Genomic DNA, 20,585 nt, shown 5'->3' on the forward strand with positions numbered 1-20,585 from the left:
ACCTTCCAACAGCATTTGGAGCTGTGGGGTTTGCTTCCAGTGGCTTGGACTTTTATAAATCTCATTTGATCCTATCAAAGCTGCAGGAAGCAAACGCGGGTACAAATGTTCCTGGGAGAATGACCAGAGGATTACAATGTCCCTGCAATGCCTAACATGGAGCAGGCTTCTCATCCAACCAACGTGTTTTATGCTAAAGCCCCTGGGCAGGCTTTGTGAGCGTAGTTCTGGCTGTGGTATGGGCTTCAAGGCTCAGTTTGAAAGAGGGGGTTGCCAAAGCAGGTGTTGAGCAAGGGTCTGAGGGAAGTCTTACACACGTTCCCTATCGTCATCATGGCAGGCTTCCTATCTGTGACACATAAGGAACAGATTAAAGTTCCCTAAACAACCTACAGTTATGTAATTCTAAGAGCAAAAATGTCTCTTCTAGGAAAGAAGAAAGCCACAGTCCCACTCAGGAGCATGTAGGCTCTTCCAAAGCTAAGGTATGATGGAGCTGTGGGAATTGTTTACTACTTCTGTGGAAACAAAACCACTGTTACTGCTTCCTATACATTTCTTTTTCCAGACTCTTCCCCAGTTTTCACTTGTTCCTAATTTTCTCAAGAAAGTTCCTTGAAGGGTAGCAATGTACCTTTCAGGGTTGGCTCAGTCTAAAGGGGAATATTTTGAGAACGCTCAGCAAAAGCAGCCTGGCTGTTTTTACGATATGTGGGCCTGAAGAGAAACCAGCTATTCCTAATTGTTCCAGTTGCAGCTTCTCTGACCTCATAACTCAAGAAGAGCTGATGCTAGGAAATTTGAACCCAGCTTGTTTTATAGACCTCGGTGATGAAGGAGAAAACAGTTCATGTCTGAAGAAAATCAATTCAATATTACTAGAGTTGGGAGCAATTAGAATTGAAGGCCAAATTTTGCTTTGAAGTACTGCAGCACAGCCCTTCTGAAATGCCAGTCTGAGGGCACAGCTCATCCTGGCACAGTTTGTACATATTGATGAAGAATTTAATTTTTCCTAGAATGTCAAACAGTGGTTGAAGGGAGGAATGTCAGATTTATTCTGCATGAAAAGCCCAGTTCCAGCTCTGATGCCAAACTCTGGGCCAATGTATAAGTAATGTTCATTCAGCAAGGAGTAAATATCTCAGCCATGTCAATAGGTGGTTTGTGTAATGATCAGAAAGAGGATTTTGACATATACAAGCAATTAGCTTTTTCAGATAACATTATGTATTCTGAACATAGCTCTTACATCCAGTATTGCTTGTCAAGAAAATATGCCATCTTCCACTCTTTCTTTATTCTGTTCCCTTTTTTCCTTCCTCTGTCTTTCTCCCTACTCCCTGTCTTGGGGTATCTCCTGTGCTCTTCCTTCTTCCTTTTCTTCCTTAGAGCAATTCTCTAAGGCTGCTATCTTCAGAGGTTTCTCTAATATCTTCCAGGGAGTAGTAAAGAGTTAATGCTGGAAATCAAGTGTCATTTTGGGGCTTTGACTCCACATGTTGGTGGCAGTAGAGAGAGACAAACTCCATTTTTGCAAACCCAGAACACGGGTATGGGTAACATCTCATCAAAATATTGAAGCATTGTTCACATAAATCCATTGAGTAAGTTTGAATCAGCCTTTGACTTGGGTTTTTCATTGGGTGAATTTTGTTGTTTCTGTCAAGCTGAGAACCTGTGTGAAATTCCACATAAAATTCCACCAGATCTGCCCCCTTCATCTTCAAATAAGCTTCTTGACCTAAGGAAAACCACTATAGACTGCAAATCATTCAAGAAACCAGACATATTAAAACCCCTTAAACCCATAACATATTTACAGAAAGTGGATTTTTTCTGCCTTTATTGAATTGTCACCTGCTGTATCAGGCAAACTGCAAACGAACAGCTGTTATGAAATCAAATCTTCCTACTCCTAAACCAGTGTCTAAAGACACCTCCACAAATGACCCAGCCATCCTCTGACATCTTATGACAGAAATCTCTGCTTAGTGTGACAGAGATGTCCCTCAGCAGACACTCCATTCTTACACCTCAACTGGGTGTCAGTTGTCATGACATATATTTGGGGTTAAGCAAATGTTAAGCAAATGTTGTGTCATCACTTTGCATTCGGAGGCATCCTTTTAAATTGATTTTATATTCACAGGCTGCATGCCATGTGTACATGGCTGAAGATTTTGAAGATGTAGAGATAATGCCTCTAAATGAGTAATTTTTCTCAGGGACTATAATAGAGACTGACAAGGAGACACACATGCCTGGATTTTTATCTCCTCTTCTTATTGGAGATGATGCTGTGTGGACACTTCAGACCCACCTCAGAATGCTCCATCTGATTCACAGTACTGCCTTCCTTGGGCACCCTGTGTCAGTAGCTTTTTCTAACTTCCAACAAATAAAAGACCTTCATATGTGTACTGTAAAAGGAGGTAAGACCTAAACTGTCAGAGTTGAGACAGAGACAATACAACACACTCCATTTTCAGAAGGCTTCAAACCAGTTTCTATTATAGTATGCATGGTTTTTATACATTCTTACAAAACTCAGAAGTTTACTCATTGGTCACTAAAGGTAAACAAAGTGTTCTTTGGAATAGGCAGCTGCAGGTTTCTCTTATTTATCCTTCTTTCTTTCTTGGTTTCTATGTTAACGACCTTGGTAGAAAATTCTTTCAGGAGTAAACATGGATCCTCTTATCAAACTTCTCTCTGGCTCACAGAAGTCACTGAAAACCTCTTCCACACTAAACTACAATGGATTGCATTTTTTCCCAATTTGTTTATTGATAAAAACATGAACAAAATATAGACATGAAATATAAATGTGTGTGTTAATTATAACTAACACTGTCATGCCCAGACTTATTCCCTCACACCTGCTGCTATAACATGCCTGTACCTGTGGGTGCACAGGAGGGGCAGAGAAAACTCTTCAGCATAATCATACAGACATCATGAAAAGACATGTAAATACATCCCACGAGGTAACTGTTAGGAATGGATTTCCATAGCTGCCACCAGCAACTCCTAGTGTCTGCAGGGTGAGTTTGATCATATTCATGCCTGTGAACGAATGAATGAATGAATGGGTGAGTCTTTTCTTTTTTTTTTTTAAACACAGATTACAATTGGTTACTTTGTCCTATGATCTAAAAATATTATTCCCTTTCTGCCATCCGCTTGTGTCCTCCCTTTCCTTTCTTCCCCCTTGCAATCAGCTCATTTGTTTGAGGCTAGTGGCAGCACTGTCTCAGGAGGGAGGTGTAGGGAGAAGCATGCACTGACATAGTCCTGTTAGAACTGTGCCACCAAGATAAGACTGGAGCTCTGGAGGGGCCAGTCTGCACTGCTGGCTCTCAGGGTGTGGTAATGACAGAGTGCTCTTGGCCTTGCAGCTGTCCAGCTGCAGAGCCAGCCCCTGGATGGCTCCAGCTTGGCATTGCCCTTTGTGTTTCAGTAGGGCCAGATGACCCACACGAGCTCAGGGTCAGGTCTGATGCTCTACAGAGCCTGCAAGACAGTTGATATGTGTGTTGACTGGGTCAGACACTGAAAATGAAGGGTCAGGGGACCTGCTCATCCCAGAGGTCCTGATGCAAATGAACCACTTCCATCCATCCATTCATCCATCCAGGAGGACAGAGAACTGTGTTCCGCTGGCTCTTTAGCTCCACCTCTTGTGAATAATTAATAGAGTTAAATAGCATTCATGGAATCACAAGTTTCAGCCTGCTATAGAGAAAGATCTGAATCTTCACTAAAACTTAAAGGACTCTAATGAATAATTCCTGGTGCAACCTTCTGGTTTCATCCCTGCGAAGTTTCCCTGTGACTCTGTCCCATATGGGCTGCATGGCAGCAAGCAGGAAAGCCCTGATGCAATGTGCAGCTGGCACCAGAGCTTGTGATGCCCTCCCTTTCTCACCAGACAGTTGTTTGGGAGCCACAAAGGGTGCAAGATTTAAAATGTTTTCCTTTCAAGCAGCAGTGAAGCACAGCAGCTCTCTGCAAAGTGACTCAGCCTGCCCTTGGGCACATGGCTTTTGCTGCCATTCCAGAAAAGATGTGGCAGAGCTCTCCAGCTGCATCCTCTCCCCAGCCTCCCCATCCCTGTCCTACACTCACATCAAGGTCCATCATAGGCAGCACCACAGAGCTGTTCAGATAAATCAGTGCTAAGTAGACAGTCCTCTTATATCAGAAGGGCTTTGTTGAGGGAGGCTGTGCTCCTCCTGTGTCTCCAGAGATGCTGTATAGGTGACAGAGCAGTAAAGAATCAGCTAAAATCTCCCACTCAGATAAAAGCTTGATGTCAGATATTTTGCTTTTCATTAACACCATATATATATATAAAAAAAAATTATCTCTTTTGTTTTCAGGGATAATTTTTACAGTAGCTTGTAACAATTGTCATCATAGTCCACTTTTAATCATGCTCTGCCAAGAGCAGCTGCTCCAGAGGTGAAAGGGTGTTTGTGTCCAACTGCTCCAAGATCCCAGTGAGTGAGCAGAGACAGCACTGCCTCTGTGTCAGTTCAGAAATGGGTCTTGCATTGCTCCTTCTTTTCCTCTCTTCTGGAAATATCGCCTCTGGACTGACTCCAAACCTGAAATGTTTTAGCCCTGTTAAATAATTATTGTGACAGTTATATGTCTCTTGAAACCAGAGGCTTATAAGGGAACCATAATTTTGGTCTGTGCCTTAGATACATTCTTCCCTTTTACCCTCCTTTGAATCCTTCCTAAACTATTCCACATACATTTTTAACACATGCCAAAAATTTTGCATAGGAAAAGAGAGAATGTTTGGAAACAGCACTGGATAAATTAGGTAATATGATGTAATTTCAGGGAATAAGTCTGGATTTTTTTTTCCTCCTGCATGGTATGTGCCACGTAGCTTGGAAGATCATTTAGTGCCTTGGACACATGCATGGTAGCTTGATGATTTTTCAAGGGACATGCTGAAAAATGGAGTTAGCCAAGCCTGAACCCAGTACAAAGAGTTATAAAGCCTTTGAGCTTCAATTAGTAACTAAACCCAAAGATGAATCTGACTGTAGAAATTAAAAATATGTCAGAAAAAAAGCCTGTAAAGTGCCCAAGGTGCTGCTGATAAATATGGAACATTTGTGTCTTACAAAATGTATTTTTTCATAATTACCAGTATATGGATTTGTACTGTTCAAAGCCCAAACAGTGAATGTTCTATGATGGATGCACAATAACACAAGACTAATTGGAAGCATTAATTTAGAGGCAGAAGTCGACATGGAGCTCTGAGTAAGAGATGCTTTCTATTACCATAGCAAGTACAAAGTGCTTGCCTGTAATTTGCAAGTTCAAATCACACCACCTTCACAAACAAATCATTGAAAATTGTTGCTGTGTCATTTTTTCCTCTTTTGGTTTTATTACACATCTGATAAATATCTTGGACCCAAGGTCATCTTCAGGAAATAGTTGTAATGCAATAGAAACATTGCTGTAGGTGCTGCTGTGTTTCTGGCAATGTAATTGACAGTGAGTGAGCATGCAGGAGAAGCTCCCAGCAGGGACACTTTTGAATAAATATACAATAAAGAAGCACAGAGGGATGGGAGAGTAATGTGTCTCCATAAAGAGCTGTATTCTGTACATCTCCCCAAAGCCTCTTCTTTAGGCCTGTAAGAGCAGAGGTATGTGTCAATTTTGCTGCTCCCCCTGCTTTATCTGCCTGCTCCCACCCCAGTCCCAGTTCAGCAAAGTGTGATCATGCGTGATGCTTCTGGCATCTGGCTGATGCCATTGACATCAGATGGAAGCAGCTCTGGCTCCTGTGCCTTTCTGAGGCAGTGCTCAAATCAAGAAGTCAGATTCTGATTGCATGAAGATACAACCTTAGGCAGGTTTCTGGTTATCTTAGGGATTTCAGCCACTGACCTTGGTTCATGCCAGATCATTTGTTTTTAGCCACTATATACAAATTACTGTTTGTGAGTAATCTTGGGCTGAGCAGCTGTTTTACACATCTTATTTAAATCTCCTATTTGACTGAAACACTGATTTCCAACAAACAAGGTAAAGGAGAAAATTAAGCACCCAAGCACCAATCCAAGGATGTGCTAAGCTATCACAATAGCTTCAGATGGTCCACCCAGCACCCAGTTTTGAAGAGAACAAAAGACAAGCCTTTCCACTCCTTTGACTACTACTTGAAATTCTTAATTGTCCTTTATCTTCCTATTATTTCTTACTCCTAATTCGGTCACTGGTCCTCAACTCCCAGCTGTATTTTACTTCTTCAGGTCCATTTACTGTTTCCTCTGTTCTCCTCTGAGAGTCATTTATATGTTGAATAATCTTCCTAATTGCCCAGGAGTTGTCCTGGATTTACACTGCTGCAGTAGAAGCCACCATCAGTCCCAGGGGACTTTTCCTGACACTGCTCTCTATGATCCTGGAATTGGGTACCTCAAGCAAGCCTTCTGTTATTTATATTTCCATCCAGTCCTTTGAACCCATACTGAACAGGGCTGAACCTCTGCACTTAAAATTATGTCCTTTGTATAATGCTTCTTGACATTCCTTCCTCTTGGTGTCCTGACCTTGGCTAAGGCTATTGGCAGTACATTCTCTTAGCCACCGTAGTTAATGCTAATGCAAGCACTAATGCTCTCCTCAGCTTTAACACTGATGTGCCACACTTAGTGCTCTGTCTTCAAACAGAATTGCATCCTGATACTGCACTTTACTGTGGGAGTGATTTTGCTATTCGGGTACAATGACAGCTGAGAATGCTTAAAAAGAGAGCGAGGGGGAAAATGTAATAAGGCAAAACTGTGACAAGACACTTCTGTCAGTATTATCATTGCATTTCATGGAAATGCAACATCTGAGTGCCACACAGCTCTTCAAGCATCTGTCTGGTGAGGACTCAGAGTGATGTTTAATTGTAGTTCATTCAAAGTGCTTGAACAGAAAGTTCTTTGTTTGTCAACAGCTCCACTGTGTCCTAGTTTCAAGATTATGTTTTGCATATTAATAAATTAAGTCCAGACCAAGGAAAGCCTGGAAAAGAGAAGTGTAGGCAGTAAAAACATGTTATTATCTATTTCAGAGATTAATTTGTCTTTCCAAACACACCTCTGGGTATGTTTGCACTTGCACTGTTTCTAAGGAAACAACTCACAGCTGTGTTGGAAGTTTGTTGCCAATGCACCAGCAAATCTCAAGCCCTCTCTGAGGCCCAAGCAGTCACATATATTAAGGGAAGTGCAGTGAAGCCAGGTGCTACCACTGAGTTAGGCACTGTCACTACCAGAAATCGAATGTCCCTGTGTGGCTGGCATTTTTTCATTCCCACCAGAAAAAAAATCAATAGCCTTCAAGAGCAGAGCAGCTGGGTCACGGGGCAGAGGCACATCTCCCTGCAAAGCATCAGGACAAGCACCTAGGACTTGGCTCCTGCAGTGCTATCTCAGCGTGGACACCCATGGACTGTAAAGGCAGAGGTGTCTGAGCACTCGGTGCTCTCGGTAGCCACCCAAGGTTGCTGCACAGCTTTGCACAGCCACCGTGCTCTTGAAGGGGAGATGGTGTAGGGGAGAGATAGGAGAGCAGCTGCCCTTTATTTTGCCTTCTGATGCCAGCTCACATCAGCAGTAGCTGAAAAATAAGCACTGTGCTTTGGGAACTCTGTTATAGCCTGACTGAAATTAAATGAGTGTAGTTTCTGGAAGGGGAAGGAGAGAGATAAGATGTCCACGTCGTATCACCAACAACATAACTGGTATTAACAAAACAGAAGTCAAGGATGAATGAGCATTGGGGCTGAGCTAACTTTCACATCAAGAGAAGATCCCCAAGGGCTGTGTGCTGACAGGGCAACACGGAAAAGCTGGTACACTTAATCTCTTCACAAGGGCTGTTCTGTGAATAATCAGAAGTTGTTAGGGTTGTCAGTCCAATTTCCTTCCAAAATAAAATTAAGTGTGGAGGTGATGACATTTCAGAAATGGCTAAAGTAAATTCTTTCCTGAATGTAAATAGAGGCAGGTTTAACCAGAAAGGAGAGACAAATATAATATCTTACCTGTAAAGTACTATGTGAATAATAATGCAGTAGGTGCCTGCACATTATTATTGCTGTAATTGCAAACAGTTATTCTATGTTGACGGTGTCAAGTGCCAGCCATCTGTAAGGCAGGATGACTTTAGTCCACTATGAACACTTAAAACGTTAAAGGTAAATGATGCTTCAGACATGCAATATACTTCTGTGAAAAGACAAGACCAACACATGTTCAAAACTGCATTCCAAAGCAGCACACACATAGTTGGTGGTGGATCTTTTATTTCTTTTTAATGCAAATGTAAAAAGATGCCATCCACACAGAAAAGTGAAACATTTTACTTTCTTGTGTAACTGCATTCATGCTGAATTGCAAATACGAATTACAGAAGTGAATGAACTTCAGGGTTGATAGAGCAGATTTTTATAACGTGAAAGCCTCTTCCTAACTTCACATATATTTCCATTTACATTACTCATCCCCTGACTAATCAAATATTTTCTGTCATTGTGTCATCTCACCCTTCTGATCCTCATGTATGATATTGCATATCTCCACCTCTTGAATTCAGAAGCAATAATACTGAGTGAAATGCAAGCAGTGGAATTCTGCTCTCATTAGCAGAAATTATATCCAGTTCCTGCTGTGACCTTACTTATAAGTACATATGATTTACTACACCAACTTGAACCATCATTCCTTCCAGACCAATACCCAGCTCCAAAGCATGGCAAAAAAATCCATATCTCAATACCTGTGCAGTCTTGCAGTTCACCTAATGGAGCAAAAACCCCATTCTTCATCTCTGCAGCCAGCAGCTGATATTTTCAAGAAGGGAATTTGATCTTCCCCTTTTATCTTTGTATGTCCTAATGTAACATACACCCCTGACATTCTGGAGTTCCAGGCATGCACCTCTGTGCAGGGGCTTTGCTGCACAAAGCAGAGCACCTTGGAGAGTGGCTCACAGATCGTCCGTGTGGCTCAGTGTGGATGGACCATGATGAACATCAGATTACTCTGAAATAAGCCTTAGCTGAAGCCAGGTTCAATTCAAGACTGCAAAGAGGCAAAACAAATTTTTGTCCCAGAAGCCAAAGGAAAGCTGTCTCTAGTCTGTAGGAAGGACGAATAGAACTGAAAAGTAAGAGCTCACTTCTTTCCCTAGCAACTTTACATCCACTCCAGAGGCCTTGCTAGCCTGTATAATCCAGCAGATAATAAAATTAGATCATAAAAACAGCACGTTACAGCCTTTCTGTCTGATTTATGTGCAACCTTACATCCTTGTGCTATTCTCACAGGAGAAAATCTGGACATGGCAACTTTCATTCCCCTATTATATCCCAAGTCCATCTTGGGAATAATTTCCATTTACATCTGACCCTTTGTATCTCCAAACCAATCCCCAGTTCCTCATACCAGAAATGCTGACTTCCTTGATCCTGACCTGATTTGCTTTTCACTTGCCCAGATAATAACCTGGGACTATGAATAATTGTACAATTCCTCCCCTGTCCCCTGCCCATTTACTCATTCTGAGGCAGTATCTCTTTAACTGGGAATGATCAAAAAATTAGAATAAAGCTTTTCTGCAGGTAAATACAGTAATTACTTTCTAATTGTGTCTTACCTGCTCATATAGCAAATCAGTGCATGCTCCTCATTTACCAGCTCTCATTGGAGATCAAGCACAAGGATAACCAGGCACTTGGAAGTAATAATGTGTTTGAAGGGGAGCATAAGTAATAAATCATCCAAATTACTTTCAGTGAGCAGATGAAATGACAGAAATACCTTCAGGGTTTATAGAAGTTAGTCAGCCTGTGCATTACTGAGTATTCCTCCTGGCTGCAATATCAGTGTTTCTGTACCTGCGGCTGGAGAATTTAAGCTTTTGCAAGTAGAGGAGAAGAAGGTCTGCACTGTTGAAGCAGAGGGGTGTTCTGGTCTGCCTCACCAATTGTCATACAGTGTGTTACAATATTTGAAATCACGATCAGGAGTTAGTGGGAAAGATAAACATAGGGTGGATAGAGGATAGATAGGGTCTGTTCCTTTAAATGTTTCCTTAGAAAAGACAAGTTGAAATGACTGTGCTGTAATGAAAGAGTATCCTGAGTCCAGAATAAGCATCCTTGATTGATAGGTAAGTCAGTGTAAATTACTTAGAGCTGGAGGTTTAGTCCTGAAGAAATTAGGTTTGGAAAAGACATATCATCTGGTACTAGAATCAAATGACTTGGACTTGGTTGCCTCCAACAGCAAGTAGAAGGGTTTTGAAAGGAGTGTAGCAGGCACAAGAGCTGTGTGGTTTTGGAAAAAGGTTTATGCATGAAGAAGTGGCTTCTACTTCCTCATGCTGCCTACCACTTTCCAGTTCAGCAGGCACCAGACATCTTGCCTTGCAGGGGCCAGGAGCAGCTGATCCACAGTGTGCTGTTTCTTTGAGAGGCAGCTGCTCCAGTTTCAGCTGAATTAGTGTTTGCCCACTTACCCTCTAATATGTGAAAGAAAAATGCTTCCTAATGCATCACCATGGAAAAACTGTCAGGCCTTGTTCTAGTCCACTCTTTATGCCAATGTAGTGTTGCTCTATAGAGCTTGTTGTTCACTTGGTGTTCTGTAAAATCTGGTTCTGAATGTCTAAAGCAGTGTGATTTCATCTCCTGGAAAGTATAACAATATGGGAACTGTATGTCACCTTTTCAAACATCACTCCTATTTATCCCTTCATGGTTTGATATATGATGGTGCAATCTAAATAGATAGAGGGATATGAGGTGAGATTCCTCTCACTTAGTTTTCATCACCTGAAGAATGGACATCAAGTTGAACTCATCATCCTTAATGTGACCTCTTTTTTCTAATGTAGGAGAGGCGCCTCTCTGAGGTACTAGTCAGCCTCTGGATGGAGTGAATTGCCTGCCAAGACCCACAGCTACCTTCAACCAAGCACGTAACTTTTACATATGTGAAGTTACTCACTGTTTGGGGAGTGTTTGGAAATCTTTTTAGGATGGCTTTGAATCCTCCTTTCCCCTTTCTTTTCTTGGGAAATGGACACCCTGACTTGAGTTAGTATCACTGACACCAACTATGTCCCCACTTTGCCAAGGTCCTATTTTAAGCTTTTCATCAGAGTCCACAGCTATTTGTGTCATTGTCAAATGTCTTTGTCAAAAGGTCCGGTGACATTGATGGTAGGTCTCTTAGAAGCCAAAGGTTCTGCAGTAACATAAATAGGATCAGCAGCACTAAGTGCAGGTGAAAGAAAAGCCAGCTGCACATCCTTTCTGTCTCCCTTGGCAACAGCATCCTGCCAACAAAAACTGCTGCCAAGTCAAGGCTGGAGAGGAAGGGATGTGCATTTGCAAAGCTGGGGCTGGACAAGCTTTGTGTGAGGGGGGAGCTGTGAGACCAAGGAATGCTCATGTGCTTTTAAAAATATTTTTGGTTTGTTCCATGTGTTTTTGGACAAGGGAATGCACAGCGCCTCTGTCCTTACGAAGAGTTTTCATCTGAAATTCCAGATGACAGTCTTTGCAGTTTTGGACCATATGTTTCCATCCATGACAGCACACAGGGAAGAAATCTGTGGTGAATTACTACTTACAGATGTGGCAAATCCCCCAGTAAAGGTTAAAATACGTGGCATGGTTCTCTTGTTACGCCAGCTGCAGCTTCGTGCTAAATCATTGTTTCAGCAGCAAGCTCTTAATCAGCCCTGAGTTCTAGAAACTGCTAAACAAGCTGATATTTTTAAGGACCTTTTTTCTTTTTTATAATGCACTAAATACCTTTATTTAGAAAAACCTTCAGACTGGAAACAGTAAGGGAAAAAAGTGAACTGCAAATGGCAGGGAGAAAAGGAGCATCATCACAAAAGCACAGAAATGCAAAGCAGACCTAAGATTATTATTCATACTCTGTTTTTCCACATCCTTCATGAAATTAGCAAACCTGTGAAGACAAAGTTCGTGTAACTGTGGGTGAAATATGCTTGTTATGCACCTGCCTACTCTCCTGATAGGGACTTTTGTCCTCAAAAATTAGCACTGGCATCTCTGTCAGAGTCCCCATAGCTGTTAATGCTGCCGGATCTCAAACCTATTGTTACCACATCACTTCTTACACGTTTGGCCACAGCATCAAAAAAGAAGTCTGGTGGAAACATACTTATTTCCAAGGCCTGGAAAAAATTAGGATGTTCTCACCTGGTATGGTAAGAAAGAAGAAAGAACTGCCTTTTCTCTCTAGAAAAGTATTAGGAATATATTTTGTGAGGAGCCCATGTAACAAACTGCTTGGGCTGTTGCAGCACCCTTGGGTGTAGCAGGAACTCTGAGTCAAAAACCCTCAAGAAGCCCCCAACTTGTTGCTCTCTTTACATTTTCCTGTGCCTTTTGAGGGATAGGTATTTTGCTGCCCAGGACACATTTTTGCGCTCTTCAGGCAGTGTGTTCTTCCAGACAACCGGCTGTGCCAAAGAGACAGAGAGAAACTAAACAAATTTATAAAATAAAAAAATAATAAATTGAAAAAGAGAGGCAGGATTATGACTTCAGTAATCACAGGATCTGTGAACTTCTTTATGGTTACAAGTTGAAATTGCCCATTCACCACTGAGGAGTGAAGAAATAAAATACAGAGTGAGCATTTTGATGCCAGGGAAGGAGAAGGAGAGAGGGTGATCACGATTTCATTCCCTGTATTTTCCTCTGACAGAAATATGAATATCATTAGAGATAATTGAATAAATAGAAAGTCTGCTGGAGGTGCAGAAGCAGGAGGTAGATCTGTAAAATCCACACACAAAAAGCTAAGCAGTGCTCTGGAGGGAGGGCACTCTGCCTTGAAATAGGGACTGAACAGCCTGACAAGGGCATGCAGCTGGGGTGCTTGTTGCTGTTTTGTTCCCGGAAAACGAGGACTGCCAGCAATCCTCTGGCATCTGAATAGACTCGTGTCAGACAAACTGTATCTGGACTTGATGGGAAACCAAGCTGGAATACCAAGCAGCCCTTCGATCTGCTGGCAGAGAGGGGGACTGGCTCAGTAAATAATCTGCCTTGCAGTTGCAAAGGTACTCCATAAAGGAGTGAGCCCTCTCGCTGCACAGCCCTGCAAGACACGCCTGCCTGGGCTTTCTCTGTCCTCATTCCTTCAAACCACTTCCAACAAAAACAGCAACTCCTGCATGCAACTGCCTCATTAGAGAGATGTATTTTTCCTTTTTCCACTGAGAGATGAAGCTTCCAAATCCTTGTGATGTGAGCAGGTGAGGATGTCTGCTGACAAGTCCAAATGATATTTTCAGGTAAGTGCTTACCTTGAATGAGCAACTAGAGACAGGTTCTTTAATTTTATTACCCTCCTCTCAGTAATTACTGTTGCCCTGATTGTCAGTAGCCTTTTCACAAGCTTGAACAGCTCCAATGTCTGTATGTATTTAGCTGAGTAGGGGATCTAAATTATTTCTAAAGCACCTATCCCTGTAGTATCTGTAGTATCTCTAGTGCAGTGTGAGAACGAATAGGGAACTGTTTGCTCTGTGACTACTCAACACTGTTCTTTTTGTATCACCTATTGTTTAACTCTCTGGAGGGCCAGAAATTAATTTTGTTTCACAGGCTCACTCTCTCAAAACCTGTGGTGTAAGTGCATTTTAAAGCAGTAATAGTAGTCTGCAATGCTTTTGTATCTTTAAAGGACCATGACTTCTTGCCACATGAAAACCGTAAGTGCTGTTACTGTTGTTGCACAGGGAGTGTCAGCAAGAGCTGCTTAATTTCTGTTTGTACATGTGATTTCCAGAGCTTCTGCTGATGCTGTTTAATGTTACTGTAAATAGAGCTGTTACTCTGTGTCTCATTCCCTGCATTTTACCAAATGCTTGTGTGCTGAATTTCAGGTTGATCACTTGTCTAATACCAAGGAAAACAGACAATAACTTGTAAGTTAATATCTGGGACTTCTGGCATAACAAATAGACTTTCAGAGAAGATAATTTTTTTATGCAGAGTAGTCTACCTTTTTTCCCCCTCAGTTCTGCAACCAATCAAGGAGTTTAAATTTGCTTAACTCTTTGTTTGTACAAAGGCTGCTTTATTGTGGGTGAAAATTGTATTGCTTAGACAGACCACAAAGAAATGACCGTAACAGAAGTAATAATATACACTTTGTACACAGTTTCCACCTATTAAAGATTCATTTTGCTCCCTGCAATATTTTAGGTTTGTTGAGAGACACGTGAGAAGTTATTAGTGTTGAGAAAAAGAAAGCTTTTGTTGCAAAAAAGCTTTTGTTGTTGTTGTTTGAAGAGGTTTTGCACGATCTTGTCTCGCTATTACTAAGTCAATACAGGAGCACGGAGCGGCTTCAGCATCCCTCACTGTGGCCATGTGCACCCAAGCCCTGGGTCTGTTGATAATGGGTCCTTTGTAGGACAGCTCCCGTTGCTTTCCTTGCCCACGGCAGTCTGAAATAATGAGTCCAGCAGTAGGTCTCTGCACAAAAAGCTCTCCCTGACTTCCTAGAGCAAAAATGTTTGCCAAGTACTGCTCAGGCTGGCTCTGTTTATCTTGCTGCAAGGTCCGAGGTAGCAGAGGCCAGAAAGGGTCAAACAACAGACTGAGCTTGTTGTGCACTTTCTTTTGCTGTAGAAAACATAAATGTGCAGCTCAACAGTTTCCACTGTATCTCTGGCAATTAGGACTTGATCCAAAACTCACTAAAGTCATTGGGAACCTTTCCATGGGCTTTAGAACAGGAGTTACGTAAGTTTGTGTTGTTTAAAGGGGGTGCCCCAGGGAGGCTGAACGCATGAGCTGACTCGACAGCCACATGCCTGCTCTGCCATGTCATGCAGAAAGGCTGTTCTCGAAGTGCCCATCAAGTGTCCCGTGCAGCACCAGGCAGTATTAACTCCTGAGTGAAAAAATCCTCTAATGCTGTCCTGTGCCAGGACACTGGCTCCTTATGGAGCCTCCCGAAGTCCAGAGATAAAACAAATAAGCTGCTGAGGCCTGAATTGCTTATTTTTTCTGATAAGGAGGGACACAGTTATGTCACTTGTGTGCAAATAAAAGGGTCACAAGGAAGTTTCCAAGTGGTAGATAGAACCTGAGGATTTCATAGTCTAGGAAAGTGAAGTACTCCTAACCCCAGACTTTTCTGAGACTCATTGAAGACATAAACCACAGTCTTTTAAAACACTGCTGTAAAGGAACTTCATTTCCTTCAAATACACAACTATACACACCGTTTCCAGGCTCCTCATGTGAGTGGGAATAAGCACTGCAGGGAGGTCCTGTTGAGATTTGAACCATTGCACCCTGTTGTCAGGAAGAAGTTTTTATGGCTAAATGCACATCCACACCCTCTATCTACATTCTGCTGTCACTCTGCTGTGTTTCATCCTTGAGTTAATTCATTTTGTACCTAATATGCCCTTCCTGGTGCACTGTGCACTATGCAAGACCACAGTTCACACCACAGAGATGTCAGGTCTATCAGCCTTCTTATTAGGGTTGAATGGATTTAATGTAGCCATAAAATTAGGTTCTAAAAGCATGAATTTGACACATAGCATTTAAAACACAAACCAGTTTGATCTGTTCTGACCCTGAGCTCCTGTACCTTAGAAATGGCCCCTTATGAAAAAACTTAATGGTGTGAGCTGACCTTTGAAAATATTATTGTTTGCTATAATGTGCTTGCATCAGTCTGCATTACTGTTGTGCCAGCAGATCATAAGGACTGCCAGTTCTTACTCCAAAGGGCTCATGCTCTAAGTAAAATCAGCTCTAAGAGCCTTAGGCAACCAAAAATTAAGGCAAAGACTGCAGGGCTTCACTTTGAACTAAACAAGAACATTTGCTATCTTACCTGGAATATCAAAGTTTGGCAAGGAGGACTTGATAGCAACCGGAAGGCTTTCTTTCAATGGCAGTAGAATTGAAGATAAACTGAGGCACCAGAGAACAACTGGCAGTGTACCCACCATGGTCCTTCACTTAGTACAGGTGCATTTGTGAAGCACAGACAGAGCAGGGGAAAGGAAAGAACGTCACGGGTGCTGGATAAGTCCATTTCTGGGACAAATACCTCCTGTGCCTGATTACAGAAATTTAGAAGGTAATTTTCCCAGGCTTAAGCCAAAGTTGTTGATAAGGGCAGTCCAGTGTCAGGGAATTCAGTAAGAGCCCCACTTCGTAAGACTTTGCCTATCCTCAATGATAGAAATGTAAGTGGGAGCTCTGAGCAATCAAGTCACTGCAAATCCAGACAGAGTATGCTTGGGTGATGATGCAGAGCATCTAAAAATACCAATTCCAGCTTTACTTTTACTTTCCAGCAAATTAATTCTACTTAAAAGGGCCAACAAAACCCACTGTGACGTCCTTATCATCAGCTGTTCCTCTCTAAATATACAGCACTGGCTATTTTTACAATTATCTGCTAAGCTGAATATTTTTTCCAGTAGTTAGGGGAAAAGATTAGCTCTGGTGGTTACTGAAGGAATTTCTGTGAGCCATCCAACCAGCAGAAAAAATGTCCTAAAAAACTGTAGCTTATAGGGCCACAGTGGCTCTGCAGAGGCTTTTGAAGCAAGAGTAGCAGATGAGCAAAACCTGACTGCCACAACCTGAGATAGCCAAATGTCACGGGAGTTATTGTTTATTGTCAGATAAATTACTTCTGATGTAGTATTTCCTATAAATATTTATTCGTACTTTACTATCCACCTAAAGGTACAAGATAAATGCATTTGGTTTCCCACGCCTGATGTGTGGTGACCTGCCACCACAACAGACTGCCCTGGAGAGACTATAAATGTTTATAGGGGCAAGCCTCAGATTTATCAGTATTTCAAGAAGTGGAGATGGATATTAGGTGGGTTTTCAGCAAAAGATCAGGGTTTCTAGCCCCAGGGTATGATATGCAGAAAAGCTGACAACTTCTTTATTCTTTCAGGAATATCCTGGAGAAAAACATTAATCCAATAGTGATGGGTCTTTTGTGTGTGTGAGGTGTGAGAGAGGTAGTTACACAAAGAACATCCAAAAATTTTAATAGGCAGTACAATCATTATAATCTAGTATCTCATAATATCTGCCAAAGCACTTTACCTCAGAACAGCAGGCCCAAAGTTTCCTGGACCATTATCTCCACACACCAAATCCAAAATAAATCGTCATCCTTTCCTCTTTGAATTTGTTCTGTGGCAGCAACTTCTCTTGGCAAGAAATATTAGCCATATGGACACTAGAATATCTGCTTTGACCTTGACCTCAGAATAAGTGCTGCCAAATATGTGAGGACAACTCCTGCCTTTTATTTCCAAGAGTGATGCTCCATGGGTACAGCCCAATCTGCTCTCCTGGTTGCATCTCAGTGTAGAGAATTCATGAGTTTTAATTTGAATAGGTATTCTGCTAAAAGCATATTGTCTATGGCTGGCTACGAACTGGGAAGCAGTATCCCAGATGATGGTTTATTTGGCAGAGATATTTATTCCAGAAATAAAAGAAAGAAATGAGAGCTAATTTTAGCATCAGGCAGTGGAAAGTGCATTACTTGTAATTGGCTCTCACCATGTAATTTAGTCAGTATTTACATCTTCTGGATACTCTTCAAGTAACAGGAGGCTGCTGGGGGCAAGATGAGCTGAATTTTTTGGTTGCAGAGCTCCACGCTTGTCTGGTTCAGAAATGATGGGTAGTGATCACAGTAGAACATTTAACTGGGTAAGAGGAACAGATACTGCTCTTTTGCTGAGTTTCTGCCACATGTATTGCAATGATCATGAATGGGTGTGAACAATACTCAGGATTCAGAATAAACTCATTTCATCGTATTTGCATTTGCCCAACATGAAACAGAATCAGGACTAGCAGACACCTAATCAGATATCTTATTTCATTTTCCCAAGTCCCTGTCTTTCTTTGTCCCTTAAGAGACATTCCCAAAGAGTGTAGAACTAAATGGCATTACAACACTCATGGGGAAAGCTGGCCAGGTAGGAAGGGTAGAGCAGTGGGCAGGAAGGCACTCCACAGTCCTGGCTGGAAGTTGACCATCACCCAGTTTGGAGTCCTGCAGTTTTGACGAACTCATCTTCCTGATTTGTTAAGACCATGACAACATTTTTCACCTCGACGCTGCTGGTTGAAATTCACACTAGCACAGTGCTAATGGTGCCATCTGATGATGCTCAGTGGACTGTGCAAAATGGATTTATTCCATGTGCTTCCTGGTAGGCAGAGATCCACATTACACTCGACAGCTTCAATATATGGAAATGGTGACATGTGATTGATGTGGTCCCTGCAGGTCACACTAACTCACGGCGTATTAGCCCTGCATCCCGGGGAGGCTTATGCTACTGCAGCTGCCCACCTCCATTATCTGAACTAGGAATAAATGAAAGAATTGATGTTCCCAGCAGTGTGGATCTGGCACCTCGTGAAATCATCTGCAGCGCTGAGGGAGGTGGGAGGCAAAATTCACACAATTCAACCCCACAGCACACAGAACAGAACAGCACAGAACAGGTTACAACCAAACTTTGGTTATGGGTGCAAAGGGCAGTTGTGTTAGATCATAATGATCACAATGTTTTTTAAAATGGCTGGAATAGCTGTGTTTTCATGTTAATTTTTGACATTTGGAGTGACTAGATTTTCCAAAGTTGCTAAGTAAAGCACAGCATGTATAACCCAAGTAGCCTTCTCATCAGACATCCCTTCTTGACCTAATTTTCAGCAAGGCCTAAGCAGCTGCTCTTTCAAAAAACAGATTGCTTAATGGCAGCCAAGACTGGAGGCAGCCAAATTTAGGATTTTGCATCCAAAGGAGCGAGCAGAGTAAGGTTTCCCATAATGATATGGACATTCATTTGGACACCTCCTGGCCATGATGAAAATGAGGACGTCTGTTGTTTCTGCCCCTGAAATGCAGGATGCTTTTTAGCTTCTCCAGGGAAATCACTTGCCTATGGCATTTTAAAGTTTCACGAGTCAATACTGCAAGGTCAATACTACTCTTTCTTTGCCACAGAAATTCCCTGTAATCTTGCTCATCGCTCTCATGGCCATAAGGTCACCACAGCCCCTGCAGATTTGTCTTTCTCTTTCTACTTTTGCAGAGAAGTAGACAAAGTTGGATGTTAACTCTTCTGTCCTTCTGCAGAACATGGGAGGTATTTCTTCCTGCCAGATACACAAGCCATGATGTCCCCATCCACCACTTCCTCCCCAGTATCTAATCCTCTTTTTGTGCTTTTTCCTCAGGTGTTTTACTGATCTTGGCACTGACAGAAGAGCTGGTGTTTTCTGTTCAGGTACTGTCTCCCACTGTCTCCTCCTCTCAGGGCTTCCCGATGAACGCTACAACTATCACAGCCATGGGAACAACACCTCACCACAAAGACCACCACACGGCAGAGCCCCTTCCCACGTCTGCTAAAGCCATGTCCCACCCCATCAGCCTGGTGGAGAAAGCCCCTTCCATCGGGCAAGAGCAAGAGAGTGGCCCTCGCATCAGCGAGAAGGAAACTTATCATTTGTACAACCAGAGTGCTTTGTACTCAGGACGGTCTCGCCCCAAGGGGAAAATATTCCAGGTTTTCAAAGGCAACTTCTCAGAGTCAACAGAGCCTTACCTAAAGACGACCCTGCACTCTCCCTTCCCTACCCTGAGGAGCCCTTTCACAGACCACCCATTTCAGTCCCAGACCACAGCATCCAGCGATCCAAATGGAATGGGGCTGGCAAGAACTACACACTCAGACCCTTCTCCCCACCGCAACACCTCGGGAAGCCTTAGGGAAGCAGAGCGAGGGGATGGGACCGAGGTAGCAGTGCAGGAGGCAGATTTTGCCACCACAACTGCTGGACCATCAACTGATCCTGAAGCAGTGTCGGTGCCTTTTAAACCAACCCGCTATGGCATGTGGGATATGCTGAGCAAAAACAACTCTTGGGTAACCTTGAATCTCAGTACAAATGTCCCTCTGTTTGCTGGCTCTGGATCTGCTACAGCAGCAGCTGGTCACTCAGTTCAGACCAGTTTTGACGTCAGCATCTCGTCCCCGGCAGCGGGAGAACCTGAGGGATTCACTCCGATGCAGCACGGCACGGTGACCAATGCCACATCGCCGGGCAGTGCCCTCTCCTCAGTGCCTGCCACCAGGTTGTCCAGCTCCACCTCCACAGCTGGCTCCACTGCCACTGGGAACTTCCTGAACAGACTGGTTCCTGCTGGGACCTGGAAACCAGGTGTGCAAGGAAACATCTCCCATGTCACCGAGGGGGACAAACCCCAGCACAGAGCAACCATCTGTCTCAGCAAGATGGACATTGCCTGGATCATTCTGGCTATCAGCGTCCCTATATCCTCATGTTGTAAGTTAATTGCCACTTTATTTTGCTTTCTCTTTCCTTAATATTCAGATTTTGCCCACACTTCAAGGGCTAGCTGGAGACCTAACAGAGGCAGGTCAGCTTGGGATGGATGAGA

The 20,585-nt window shown here is 42.7% G+C and overlaps 1 protein-coding gene across 7 annotated transcripts in view; it reads left to right on the forward strand.

The window, feature by feature from the left end:
* Positions 1-20,585, forward strand: part of TMEM108 (transmembrane protein 108) — a 162,709-nt gene that overhangs the window by 132,034 nt on the left and 10,090 nt on the right. For 6 of the 7 annotated variants that reach the window (XM_021531249.3, XM_021531248.4, XM_085573271.1 and 3 more), the window contains one exon: positions 19,358-20,470. In XM_021531249.3, coding sequence (XP_021386924.3) covers positions 19,358-20,470 — 1,113 coding nt within the window. Of the gene's footprint in view, positions 1-512; positions 13,381-19,357; positions 20,471-20,585 lie in introns of those variants that run through there. The other variant, XM_021531252.3, reaches the window with a different exon arrangement.

This window comes from Lonchura striata, chromosome 2 (assembly GCF_050655825.1).
Source record: "Lonchura striata isolate lonStrDom1 chromosome 2, ASM5065582v1, whole genome shotgun sequence".
In the NCBI taxonomy this organism is placed as follows: domain Eukaryota; kingdom Metazoa; phylum Chordata; class Aves; order Passeriformes; family Estrildidae; genus Lonchura; species Lonchura striata.